General features: G+C 44.5%; 1 protein-coding gene across 8 annotated transcripts in view; it reads left to right on the forward strand.

The window, feature by feature from the left end:
- Positions 1 to 13658, forward strand: part of ARSG (arylsulfatase G) — a 119822-nt gene that overhangs the window by 64137 nt on the left and 42027 nt on the right. For all 8 annotated transcript variants that reach the window (XR_013835806.1, XM_079965473.1, XM_079965475.1 and 5 more), the window contains one exon: positions 5068 to 5148. Coding sequence is in view for 7 of the 8 variants with exons in the window: in XM_079965473.1 (XP_079821599.1) it covers positions 5068 to 5148 (81 nt within the window). In the remaining variant the exon portion in view is untranslated. The remainder of the gene's footprint in view (positions 1 to 5067; positions 5149 to 13658) is intronic.

Consider the following 13658-nt stretch of genomic DNA (forward strand, 5'->3'; position numbering starts at 1 on the left):
GAAAAGAACTTCAGGGTCTCGTAAAAAGAGGGGCAAACTTTTAAATACAGTAGTACCTCAGGTTAAGTACTTCATTCGTTCCGGAGGTCCGTACTTAACCTGAAACTGTTCTTAACCTGAAGCACCACTTTAGCTAATGGGGCCTCCCGCTGCTGCCGCGTTGCCGCCGCACGATTTCTGTTCTCAACCTGAAGCAAAGTTCTTAACCTGAAGCACTATTTCTGGGTTAGCGGAGTCTGTAACCTGAAGTGTATGTAACCTGAAGCGTATGTAACCCGAGGTACCACTGTATTCGCCCCCTCCACCCTGCGACAAGTTCTACTGCACAGAGCTTCTGCCCAAATTGAAATCGGAGTGGATGAAGATTTGCTGTCTTCCCTGACTGGCAAAGGCTTGGCATTACCCTGAGTAAAGACTTTGTCAGCCAGGGATTTTGAAGGGTTTTTTTGGCAGCTGCAGACAATATTGTTTCTGTTGCCAAAACCCCCCACAAGCTTCTTTAAAATTGACCCAGAGCAACGTAAAGAAGCTACGTCACACACCGCTGTGTTGCATAGGCCTGGTTTCAAGAGGTGTGGGGGCAAAACTGGAGGCTGATTGGAAAATCTGTTCTTTCAGGAGGACCCTTTGTCCCCTTGCGCCCCCCCTCCATCCATCCATCCGCCAATGGCTGCCATTCATTTCTGTAGGGGAAGAAAAAGGATCCTTCAGTTGGTTTAAAAATAAATAACTACCTGACATCTTCAAATCTCTCTCCCTATCCCCTGCTAAGAACCTGGGTAATTTCCAAGTTGATCTGAGGGGAGCTTTGAAAAACTTGAATAAACAGTGTTCTCTTGTATGGTCTTTAGAAACTGTGTAATACGCCATCAGCGGCTGCCACTTTTTTGGGGCCCATAAGCCTATTTGTAAACCAGATTGAACCCTATAATCTGTTGCCTGTAATGGAATGCTTCTTTCAAGCCTAATTTCATCGGTGGGGTAAGGAGGGGACCTTTCAGGCAATAGGGAAGGCCCACTTTTCCTGCCTTGCAGGGCTTTGGACTACCTGACCCTTGGAGACCCTTCCAGCTCACATCAGGCTTGACCAACCTGGTACCCTCTAGATGTTTTGACCCACAACTCCAGTCAGCCCCAGCTAGCCTCAGGTTGCAGAGAAGGGACTGTCAGTGACTTTCAGTTTGATTAATTGGTCGGAATATCCTGCCTCTGCACATTACATTCTGTTCTTGAAAATATTTCTTCATGTGCTGTGTCTCATTCTTGTGTGAAGCTACCCATGGTCTCCCATGCAAGGATCTGGCCAGGTCTGCAGCTGCTTAGCTTCAGTAACGCTGGAGGAACACGTAGCTCTGCACACACTCTACTGCACCCTGCACATGACAGTCTTTTGAGGGAGCTTCCGCTTGCCCTCAAGCTGGACTGAACCCAAATCTATTTGTTTGACCCATAATGGGATGTGTGCCTCAAAGTGATCTATAGATTCATGCAGCTGAGAGCTTAGTGCACTGAAATCTGCTCTTCTCTGAGGCAGCTGAAAGCCTGTCACCCAAGCCCCTGTTTTCTTGAACTTGTGCAATAGCAGAGTTAACTCGACAGACCCTCCAAGTGTCCCTATTTTCCAGGGATGTCCCTGATTTAGAGAAGCTGTCCTGGTTTCTGATTTGATCCCAGAATGTCCCACTTTTCCTTTGTTGTTGTTGTTGTTGTTTAGTCATGTCCAACTCTTCGTGACCCCATGGACCAGAGCACTCCAGGCACTCCTGTCTTCCACTGCCTCCCGCAGTTTGGTCAAACTCAGGCTGGTAGCTTCGAGAACACTGTCCAACCATCTTGTCCTCTGTCGTCCCCTTCTCCTTGTGCCCTCCATCTTTCCCAATATCAGGGTCTTTTCTAGGGAGTCTTCTCTTCTCATGAGGTGGCCAGAGTATTGGAGCCTCAGCTTTTCCTTAGGATATTCCTATTTTCATTGGAGAAACGTTGGAGGGTAAGGTTGGATATTCCTATTTTCACTGAAGAAATGTTGAAGGGTATGGAGTTATCTGACCCCCCCCCCTCAAGCCATCTGAAGGCAATCTTGTATAGGGAAGTTTTTTTTAAAAAAAATGTGTAATGTTTTATTATGTTTTTATACATGTTGGAAACTGCCTAGAGTGGCTGGGGCAACCCAGTAAGATATGTGTGGGGTATAAATAGTAAAAAATATCATTATGGAATGGGACATCCCTGTTTTCATCAGAGAAACGTTGGAGGGTATGACTCGATATGCTTAGCCTCCGAGCTAAGACTCATTCCATCTCTCAGTGCTTCATTCAGGACTCTTTCTATTTCACATTCCCAGACTGTGAAACTTGGGAACACGTCCATTATTGTTGGGTTATCTTCATTTGACTCTGTCATTTCAGTCAAAAGGACGAACCTTGTCATCCACGTCTAAAAATTAAAGCACAAATCCCCACTTAATTGAAATGGAATTTCCAGTCCCTAAATCCATTTTTAATGAGATCACATTTGGCTCATTAAGATCCAAGCCTGATTCATTTCCTTTCCTTATGTTTGCAACCCATAGACTGGAAGGTTGGTTTTCTTCCTCAATAAATATATATATGGTACTCTTATGTCTTGAGTTTCTTCTGGTTCCTGGAGAGAGTAGTGACTCAGGTCGGATCCACAGCATACATTTAAAACACTCTTAACTACAGTGGTACCTCAGGTTACATATGCTTCAGGTTACATACGCTTCAGGTTACAGACTCCGCTAATCCAGAAATAGTACCTCGGGTTAAGAACTTTGCTTCAGGATGAGAACAGAAATCGTGCTGCGGCAGCAGCAGGAGGCCCTATTAGCTAAAGTGGTACCCCAGGTTAAAAACAGTTTCAGGTTAAGAACGGACCTCTGGAACGAATTAAGTACCACTGTACTTTAGCAATCATGCCCCCCCCCCCCGAATGCTGGGAACTGTAGTATGCTAAAGGTGACGGGAATTGTAGCTCTGTGGGTCGTAAACTACAGTTCCCAGCATTGTTTTGGGGAAGCTATGACTGCTAAAATGGTATAAATGTGCTTTATGTGTCTGATTGGGGTGTGATAGATGCCTTTGAGTGGCCTCACTGATGCTCAGACCTGGCTCTTTTGAAAAGCTTGACATGACTGAAGGAGCACTTGGTCCCTGTCCTACAACCAGGCATCTGGTTCCTGGACCATCCCCATCACAGGACTTGGCCACTACCTTCTACTCAGTTTCTCTCAGGCCGCAAGGCAGCTTAACTGATAGGGTGGCATTTGTGTCATTGAATTCATTAAAACAACAACAACCTATAATTAGTTATTCTAGGTAGCATATTTATCCCCTGCTTGTTAACTTCAATAGCACCCATCCATTCTAGCAAGCATCTTTCCTGGGTTTCTTCCACACTAACCCTTTTGTTCAAAATTGCCATCCTTTGTATCCCTTAATTTTTTTTAAAATATTTATATAATTTTCATTTATATACTTTACAACAATTATTTAACAAAGTTTTAACATTTTTGACTCCCTTCCGCCTCTTTCTGCGGTTCCTTGCATTTATTTTTGTCCTTTCCTGCATACTCTAAATTGCCTTAACTTATTCTTTTAATCGTCTATGCTCATATATATTTTTTAAAACTGCAGGTTTTTACAGTAATCCTGCCATTGTCTTGATTTGTTTACAGTTTGTAAATACTCAATAAACCACTTCCATTCCTTTCTAAAAAGTCTGTTGTCTTTCAAATAATTATCTTTATATAGATTTATATTCTTTGCTGTTAACCATATACCTAACCTTCTTTTCAATCTGTAGCCCTGATCTATTTTATAATTTATTTTTACTATCATCATTCATGTTCTTTACCAGGAGCTTGGTATTATCTTTATTAATTTTAAAACCTGCTATTTCTCCAGAAAAATTGATCTCTTCTAATGCTTTCGGAATTAACTCTGTTGGTTCTTCTACCGATATCACCACACCATATGCAAATGCTTTTAATTTGTATTGTCTCTTTCCCACCCTTATTCCTTTAATTTATTCTTATTCTTTGTGCCAAAACTTCTAAAACTAATATAAGGGTGACAGTGTACAACCTTGTCTAGTGCCTTTAGTTATCTTACAATTCTCAGTTGACAAGTTATTTACTATCAATTTTGCTGATTGTTCTGCATCCTTTGTAACCTTTTAATAAAGAATCCAGAGGCCCGCTGCCGCTACACGGGAGATGGATTAAAGAAAAGAAAATACAAAATTAGTCCTACCCTGTAGCTTGACCAGTGGCAGCTAGGAACAGCTAGGAGCTAGGTGGAGTCATTGATCTCAAAAAAACGTAGACTCGTACAAGCAGGCCAGCTTCTGTTTTGACTTAAATGTTTGTTTTGGACTCCTTGGAAGTATGTAAAGGCATGGAGTGCGGGGGACGACACCGGCCCACAATGGTACCCGCCTGAGAGGTGCCGTAAAGTGCTCTGACTGAAAAAAAAGGACAGGGTACCAGCCCATTTAGAAGCAAACAAACAAGCCATTTGCCTGCAAATAAAGCCTCCCTTGAACTCTGGTGTTTCCTGAATGTTCTTGTGACTCTTGCTTTTTAAATTATTTTTTAGCTCGGTATAAGCCATTATATTGGTAACAATATTAAAAGGAAGCTTTTTGTACTGCCCATAATCATTCTTTGGAAGTACAGTGGTACCTCTGGTTAAGTACTTAATTTGTTCTGGAGGTCCGTTCTTAACCTGAAACTGTTCTTAACCTGAAGCACCACTTTAGCTAATGGGGCCTCCTGCTGCTGCCGCGCCGCCAGAGCACAATTTCTGTTCTCATCCTGAAGCAAAGTTCTAAACCTGAAGCACTATATCTGGGTTAGCGGAGTCTGTAACCTGAAGCGTATGTAACCTGAGGTACCACTGTAGCTTTCTTAACGTATTAAGGTTCATTTGAAGGGGTTTGATGGGGAACAGAAGCATGCTCTATTAACTTTCTTGCTAGTTCTCCTTGTTTTGGATTAAAAGGACTTTCCCATTCTGTTTTCAACAAGGAGTTTTCTTTCCCTCCTAGGAGATAACGGGCCTTGGGCTGAGAAGTGTGACTATGCGGGCAGTGTTGGTCCCTACACGGGGAGATGGCAAACAAGAAGAGGTAACTGCTGGCACTCATTCGTTTCTAAGGCTTGTTCGGCTCTTTCGCAGCACGTGTGCAGAAATCAGGATCTTGTTTTCTATAAGCTCCCTTATCAAAATTCAGGCAAAAAGCTGGAAGGGAAGTTAGGATGTATCCTTTGTTTCAATCCAATAGCACTGACCTCTTCCTCCTTCACTGGTTGTAGCACCCTTGCCATGGAAGGCCCAACATTTTGGGGTTGGGGCATTTTTGGGTTGGAAAAATAAAGTACCCATTTCACAGAATACAAACTGGTGCATGCCCTCCGACATTTATCTGATGAAAATACAGACGTCCTACCTGCCAACCTAGCAGTTCGAAAGCTTGCCAAAGTGCAAGTAGATAAATAGGTACCGCTCCGATGGGAAAGTAAACGCCGTTTCCGTGTGCTGCTCTGGTTCGCCAGAAGCAGCTTAGTCATGCTGGCCACATGACCCGGAAGCTGTACGCCAGCTCCCTCAGCCAATAAAGAGAGATGAGCACCGCAACGCCTGAGTCGGTCATGACTGGACCTAATGGTCAGGGGTCCCATTACCTTTACCTTACTCAATAGTAGTAGTAGTGATGATGGTGATGGTGATGGTGATGGTGATATTATCATCTGGCTGGGTTGCCCCAGCCACTCTGGGAGGCTTCCGACATATATGAAAACATAATAAAACATTATACATTTATAAACTTCCCTTTACAGGACTGCCTTCAGATGTCTTCTAAAGGGTGTATAGTTATTTATCTCCTTGACCCGGGGTCAGCAAAGTTTTTCAGCCATGGGCCGGTCCCTCAAACCTTGTGGGGGGCTGGACTATATTTTGAAAAAAATAATAATGAATGAATTCCTATGCCCCACAAATAATCCAGAGATGCATTTTAAATAAAAGGACACATTCTCCTCATGTAAAAACACTCTGATTCCTGGACCATCCGCAGGCCGGATTTAGAAGGCGATTGGGCAGGATCTGGCCCCTGGGCCTTAGTTTGCCTACCCATATCCTTGGCTCTAGGGTCGCATAACTCCATACCCTCCAACATTTCCCCGATGAAAATAGAGATGTCCTAAGGAAAAGCAGGACATTGTGGGATCAAATCAGAAACTGGGATGGCATCTGTAAATTCAGGACTGTCTCTGGAAAATAGGGACACTTGGAGGGTCTGCTGATGATGCTCAAATAGCAAAATGTACACACCCAAAGCCAAACAAAACGAAGAGCTCCTCCACCCTAAACAACCAACTGGAACATCAGAAAGTGTCTTATGCTTATATGCGTGTTTTAGCTGTCTTGGACTTTCAGATTTGCTCATACAACATTGAACACAGTTTTTCAAGTGCTTTCAAGTTTTTCAAGGAAATTTTCTTGTATTCTCACTGTCGCTGTGGTTACTGGGGGTAGTTCCCACTTGAGAGGGAGTCCTTGGACTCGATAATAATTTCAGTGTTCCCAGTTTAAACTTTGATGTACTAGCCAAAGTTCAAATTTTGATGGGCAGTGCCCTCTTAGCGGGGATTATCTTAAAAATAGCACCACATGTTTACAGAGAGATAATACCCAAAGAGAGATACTGACAGACTGTCTCTCATTCCCCGCAAAGTGCTGGAGTTGTGATCTGGATTATTTTGAAGTGGCCTGATTTTTCTCATGAGCTCAAAGTTTGTTAATGCATTGTGGAGCTTGGTTTCCTTCCTTCTTTCCTTACCCCTTTGATGCTGTGTAGTGAGCAGATATTGGGACCTCCTTGTTATATGTAAGAAACGCTGATGAAAAGCGATCTCCTGCCATCGTTTTGATTTCATCAGGAGAATAGGATCCAAGTCTTGCTTTGCCCTGAAATGATGCAGTGCCATGGCCTTTTCTGCCGGGGAGGAGATTTCAATGAGTCAGTCCTGAATGAGGCACATACAAGATACCTCTGTACTGTGTCACCCATATTGGAAACATCTGGGAATCAGTGTAGGCATCTTGTTCCTATTCTGGAAATTATGAGACCGGTTGGAAGAGGAGAGCACACACAAATTGGATTTCTACAAATTGGAATTCAGTGTCGCGCTGAGCAGATCACTCCGTCAGCATAAGCATTTCTGCTTGTCTACTGGAGTGATGGGACGCGGGTGACGCTGTGGGTTAAACCACAGAGCCTAGGGCTTGCCAATCAGAAAGTCGGCAGTTCGAATCCCCGCGACAGGGTGAGCTCCCGTTGCTCGGTCCCTGCTCCTGCCAACCTAGCAGTTCGAAACCATGTCAAAGTGCAAGTAGATAAATAGGCACCGCTCCAGTGGGAAGGTAAACAGAGTTTCCGTGTGCTGCTCTGGTTCGCCAGAAGCGGCTTAGTCATGCTATCCACATGACCCGGAAACTGTACGCCGGCTCCCTCAGCCAGTAAAGCGAGATGAGCGTCACAACCCCAGAGTCATCCACGACTGGACCTAATGGTCAGAGGTCCCTTTACCTTTACTGGAGTGATGTCCCCTCTCCTTTCCCCATATACTGTTCTGGTGTTTCTCTCGCCCTTCCCAAAACGATTAGAGAGGGATGCAGAGTGCACAGGCATGGGGATGAGAGGAGGATGAAAGCCTTGTTGTCCTAGCAGGTTTTATTGTGCTGGCTCTCGCAAGTGCAACAACTTAGTTGAATCTGGCCCTTCTTTATTTGTTTAAAAGCTTTTTTATGTGTTGCTTAATAGGCCAAAAATCTCTCTTAAGAAGTTGCTAATCTCTAATTAGTAACAGTAGTGATTTCCCTCCGACAGCAGCTTTGGGAAACCGGGATTTTTACTGGGATCATTGCAACTGTGCTGTAAGCTCATCAAAAATGCCCCAAAACAAACTAGCAGCTGCAGTGCTGACCGAGTCCGAGTGGTGGAATTTATGCTCTCTGACAGAATACAGAGACTCCAAGGTGTTCACTTTGGCATAATTCTGCCTGTTAGTTCCATTTATCGGTATTTGGTTTCACTGAAATGTTAGTTTTTTTCTAAGAGGTGCCAAGTTACCCAAGAGGCTCCCTTTGTTTTTCATGCCTTTGAAAACATCTCTCTCATTGTAAAGATAACTCTGCATCTGTGTGTCTCTTTTGCATTGGTGGGATTATTTATGTTGAGGTAGGCAAGAGGCCACACTGTGAAGTATTTGATTCCTGCTTCTAGTACACACACTCTCTCTCTCTCTCTCTCTCTCTCTCTCTCTCTCTCTCTGTGTGTGTGTGTTTGTGTAAAGTCATATTTCCCCAGTTGCTCTTTGAGAGCAGAAGCAGCAGCTATTTCCACATATGTTTCCTGTCCGTTTCCAAATATAGAAAGGAATGGTCTGACATTTATAATAAAAAGCTGCCGCAGAACTTACAGTCCCAGGGCTTTGCTGTCTTCATTTAAAATCCCTTCCCCGCTTCTAAAACTTCCTCTCTGGCCATATGACTTAACTTCTCATTTATTTCTGGAAATTAGTTAACCAGTTCACATCTCTAAGAGCCATATTTCAACCCAGCATCTCACTATATCACAAGGGTAAAGAACCTGTGGTCCTCTGCATGTTATTGGATCCCAGTTCCCATCAGCCCCACCCCATGCTGTACAGTGGCCAAGGAATGATGGGAGTTGTAGTCCGGCAACATTAGTTATTCCTTGTTTACACAGTATAAAACAAATCACATCTTCAAATTAGGCATGTGCTGCCACAAGATGTGACAGCCAAGAGCTCAGAGGCCTTTGAAGTCGATTAAATTTACAGCGGATTATGCTTTTAATGGTTGTTAGTCATAATGGCTAGATGGAAGCTCCAGATTCAAAGGAAGCATACTACTGAAAGCCTGATGTTGGAAGTCTGGAACCAACAACGAGATGTCTGTAGTCTTCCTGTCCTGCTTCCCAGAACCATGGGAAGGACTATAGCTGAGTGGTAGAACACTTGCTTGCCATGCTCAAGGTTCAATCCCTAACACCTCCAGGTAAAATTGGGAAAAGCTGAAATTCTGGGGAGTGGAGGAAAGGTGTTTTGGGCTGCAAATCCCATTAGCCCCAGCCAGTGTGGCAAATGGCCAGGGATGGTGGGAGTTATAATCACCTGCCTTTCCTTCGGAAGCAGAGGAGAAAATATCTGAGGACAGCCATGGTGATTAGCTAAGGGCGAAGATGGTCAGCTAGTATTCTGGTGCCGAAGTGGTGAACCAGCCACTTTGACTTGATCTTGGAAACAGATTGGGAGACAGTGTTTTCAACACCAGCAGTATAAATATAATCCCAACGCTTGGTCTTCTGCACCTGTGTCACCACCTGCATTTTGAACTAACCACAGACTTCAAAGGAAGCAGCATGTACTACATGTGGCAGTGGTCTAATCTGAAGGCTACCAGAATATAAGAGACATAGCCAGGTGATCTTTATCCATAAGTGGCCACAGCAGGTGCACTAAGCTCTGCTCCAAACCACCAGGGCCCCTTCCCTAGCCTGTGAACCTCATTCTTCAGAAGTAGTGCAGCCCTGTTCGGAATTGGTTGAAAACCACCCCTCTAAAACGGCAAACTTGCCAACAGCAGGACTGAACTTGAGCTTTGGGGGTGAGTCTTACAATGTTAGGGACGCAGGTGGCGCTGTGGGTTAAAGCCTCAGCGCCTAGGACTTGCCGATCGAAAGGTCGGCGGTTCGAATCCCTGCGGCGGGGTGCGCTCCCGCTGCTCGGTCCCAGCGCCTGCCAACCTAGCAGTTCGAAAGCACCTCCGGGTGCAAGTAGATAAATAGGGACCGCTTACCAGCGGGAAGGTAAACGGCGTTTCCGTGTGCGGCTCTGGCTCGCCAGAGCAGCGATGTCACGCTGGCCACGTGACCCGGAAGTGTCTCCGGACAGCGCTGGCCCCTGGCCTCTTAAGTGAGATGGGCGCACAACCCCAGAGTCTGTCAAGACTGGCCCGTACGGGCAGGGGTACCTTTACCTTTACCTTTTACCTTACAATGTTTGCATGAGCTATAGACAAGCCCTAAAGTCCTCCAGAAAGCATCTCAATATGTTCCCTGGCAAAAAGTTATGCGTGCAATAAATCAAGTGACATCCCATGCTCTGGTAATTTTCCATTTGGGGCCTTTCCAGGGGGTGTATTTGGGTTTGTCCATCCCCACCCCCTCTTCCTTACAAGGAAACATTCAGTTTTCTCTCCTCCGTCAGATTTCCCCCAGAAGCCTTGGCCTTTGTAATTTAATGCAACAGGATGCTTGCATAACATTTGATTATTGAAATAAATGCCACAGGCCTGTGTTATTTTGCGTGGATGGGCACTTCAGCACAGAGTTGGTCCAGAAAAAGCACCTTATTAGGGCCGGTGCGATTTGTACCCTTTGTGTTTACGGACACTGTGCTTTGGGGAAGAAGGGAGGTGAATGAGCACTCATCGTTTTTGATTTTGGAATGGGCGGGGGAGGAAGTCACTTGAATTGAGTTTGTTTCATTTAGCCTATTTGCAAAGCAGAGCCTTTCCATTAAAAAAACAACAATTAGCCAATGCAGCTACAACAGAAAGCAGCAAACATCTCTTTTATCTTTCTTCAGCTTGAATGTGAGGAGTGTTCCCAGGATTTTAGGCAGCCGTATCCAAACCTAGGCCGATGTTGTAAACAAAAAATTGCCCTTTTCCCTTATGGGGTATCCAAGAGCCCATATAGAGTCCTTACATAGGTTCCCTATTGGTAGGAGAAAATAACAGAGGCCAACCAGAGAATATTGAGAAGCAAAGCAGCTAGTAAGCTTGATCTTTATTGATCTGTTGCAACAGGGTGCTCCCCTCACACGCAGGAAAGGAGGAGGACCCCGAAAAATAGTGTGCAAGGCCTTATAAAGACTTTTGAAATTGCCACCCTGTAGATCAAGACCACCCCCAGAAACATCATACACACATCACAGAAGGGGTGTAACCTAAGACCACCCCTCAGATACATCATACCTACCGTATTTTTTGCTCCATAAGACTCACTTTTTCCCTCCTAAAAAGTAAGGGGAAATGTGTGCGCGTCTTATGGAGCAAACGCAGGCTGCGCAGCTATCCCAGAAGCCAGAACAGCAAGAGGGATTGCTGCTTTCACTGCGCAGCGATCCCTCTTGTTGTTCTGGTTTCTGAGATTCAGCATTTTTTCTTCTTCTTTTCCTCCTCCAAAAACTAGGGGCGTCTTATGGTCTGGTGCGTCTTATGGAGCGAAAAATACGGTATATCACAGAAAAGGCAGTCTAAACAGAAATTTAAATGTTGTTTTTCTCTTGTCCTTGTTTATCTCCTGTCTGTCAGGTTACTTAATTGGATTGCCTGGGGAGCTTGGCCATTCTTTTGTAGTGATAAATACTTAGTTCCTGGGCCATGTCACAGGCTCATACCCTATTCAAACACAGACATACCCTTAAGACAAGATTTGTGAAGAAAAAGACAATGGGGAGGCTTTTCCACTTTGACCTTGCAGAGAAAACATTTGCTCAGTTTAGGAATCAAAATGGCTTCAGGTCGGTCTTCCTGTGCTGATCTATGTATGTGCTTGGTTGGTACACTTATGAACATTACCATATATCTAAGGCCATAAAATTCCTATCATACGGGAAGGTGTAGTTTTCCAGCTTGTACATAGAGGCTGGGTATTGCCAGTCTTTCCCAAATTTGAGTCGCCTGCTGTTTCTGGACTACAATTCCCATGAACCCTCACCACTGGTCCTGCTAGCCAGGGATGATGGGAGTTGTAGTTCAACAACTGGAGACCCAAGCTTGGAAAACACTGTGTTTAGATGGTGGGGCCAGGGGAAAAATTGAGTTCAAAGTGCTCTAATCCTATTTGACCTACTCCCTCCCTTCCCCAGAGCTTATCAGTTTTGTGAGGTGGAGATCAGGGCCTCAACCATGATGGCATTTGGGGCAGCTCTACCTACTTCCACCATTCATTCCCACCCCCCATGTATTTTTTATTAACGATTTCTTGGTTTACAGAAGTATGGGCAATGTCTCTTTTTTCAAGTTGCATTTTCTACAGATCAGTTTCATTTGTTGAGACATTAGTGTTACATCAGAAAGAAAAGGGGGAAAGAGGTGGAGGGGGCCATGGTGAGTGGGCGTGGGGTCCGGTGGCAATGTTTCTATTTTACTTAATGTATGTGGGGGGTTTTGTGCCAGCGTCGCTTGTGCAGGTTCTCTTTACTATTCGCTTGTGTTCCTTTGGTGGTGAGCGAGATTGGGGTTGGCCTAGGGCAGGCCTCTTCAACCTCAGCCCTTCAGATGTTTTTGGCCTACAACTCCCGTGATCCCTAGCTAGCAGGACTAGTGGTCAGAGGTGATGGGAACTGTAGTCTCAAAACATCTGGAGGGCCAAGGTTGAGGAAGCCTGGCCTAGGGTGTGGTTGTTTGTTTGGGGTTGGCTGTGATGAACTTCGTTTTCATGTGTGAGTGGGGTGGGTGAGTGTTTTTTGAATCAGGTTAGCCATATTGATTTGTATGCTGTTGGTGGATACTTGTTATTGTCTTGTTGGGCTGTGTATGTGATAAAGGGGAGCCATAACGGGGTGGAGGCGTCATCTTGCATTTGTCCCCCTGTCAGTTTCAGTTTATTGGTTAGTTTTTCTAATATGACTGGTTCCCATACTGTACTCCCACCATTCATGCATTGAGTGGCACATCTGTAGAGTGGAGCCTATCATGTGACAATCAGGGTTCCACATCGGAGTAAGGAGAGCCTTCATTGCTCAAGCAGCCTACATAACCCAAACAAAGTCAGAGGTCTGTGATGCAGAAGCCGCAGTTAATTCAGAATGCTGCAGCACGGTTGCTGACAGGAGTGAGTGATTGTCTGCATGTAATACCTCTGCTTCGAGAATGGCACCGGTTACCCGCTTGTTACCAGGCCAAATTCAAGGTGTCACAGTTGGTACCTGAAGCCCTTTTGTGCCCATTCCACTATTCTGATCTGCGGAACTGGCACCATTACAGGGACCGCATAATTCCTCTTCCGCAATTAATCATCATAATAAATTTAATTATACTCTGCCCATCTGGCTGGGTTTCCCCATCCACTCTGGGCGGCTCCCAGCAGAATATTTAAAATACAGTAAAAGATCAAACATTGAAAACTTCCCTAAACAGGGCTGCTTTCAGATGTTGCTTACAATTTTAAGAAATCAGTCTTTTAGTATGGCAGCACCTGCCTGTTGACATGAGACAGACACCTTCCCTGTACTGTTTTCATGGTCTGCTTAGAACATTTTTGTGCAAATGTGTAGGGGCTAATGTGTCCTAAAATAATTGTTTTTCAATATTTAAAACTGTACAGGTAATTTTGAAACTTCTTGTAAAGTGTTTCAGAGATTTTTGCTGCAATCAAGCAACTTATATATTTTGTTAAATAAAAACAATTTGCCATCAGCAGCAGGAGGATGAGTAGGAGAGATCATTTTTAAACAAAGCAGCACGGTCTGACATGGTTATATAAATGTTTATGCAGTCTGGATGTAACAGCTCTACGTACCAAACATTTCCAAATCTTGT

The sequence above is a fragment of the Podarcis cretensis genome (genome assembly GCF_951804945.1).
Source record: "Podarcis cretensis genome assembly, chromosome: 2".
In the NCBI taxonomy this organism is placed as follows: domain Eukaryota; kingdom Metazoa; phylum Chordata; class Lepidosauria; order Squamata; family Lacertidae; genus Podarcis; species Podarcis cretensis.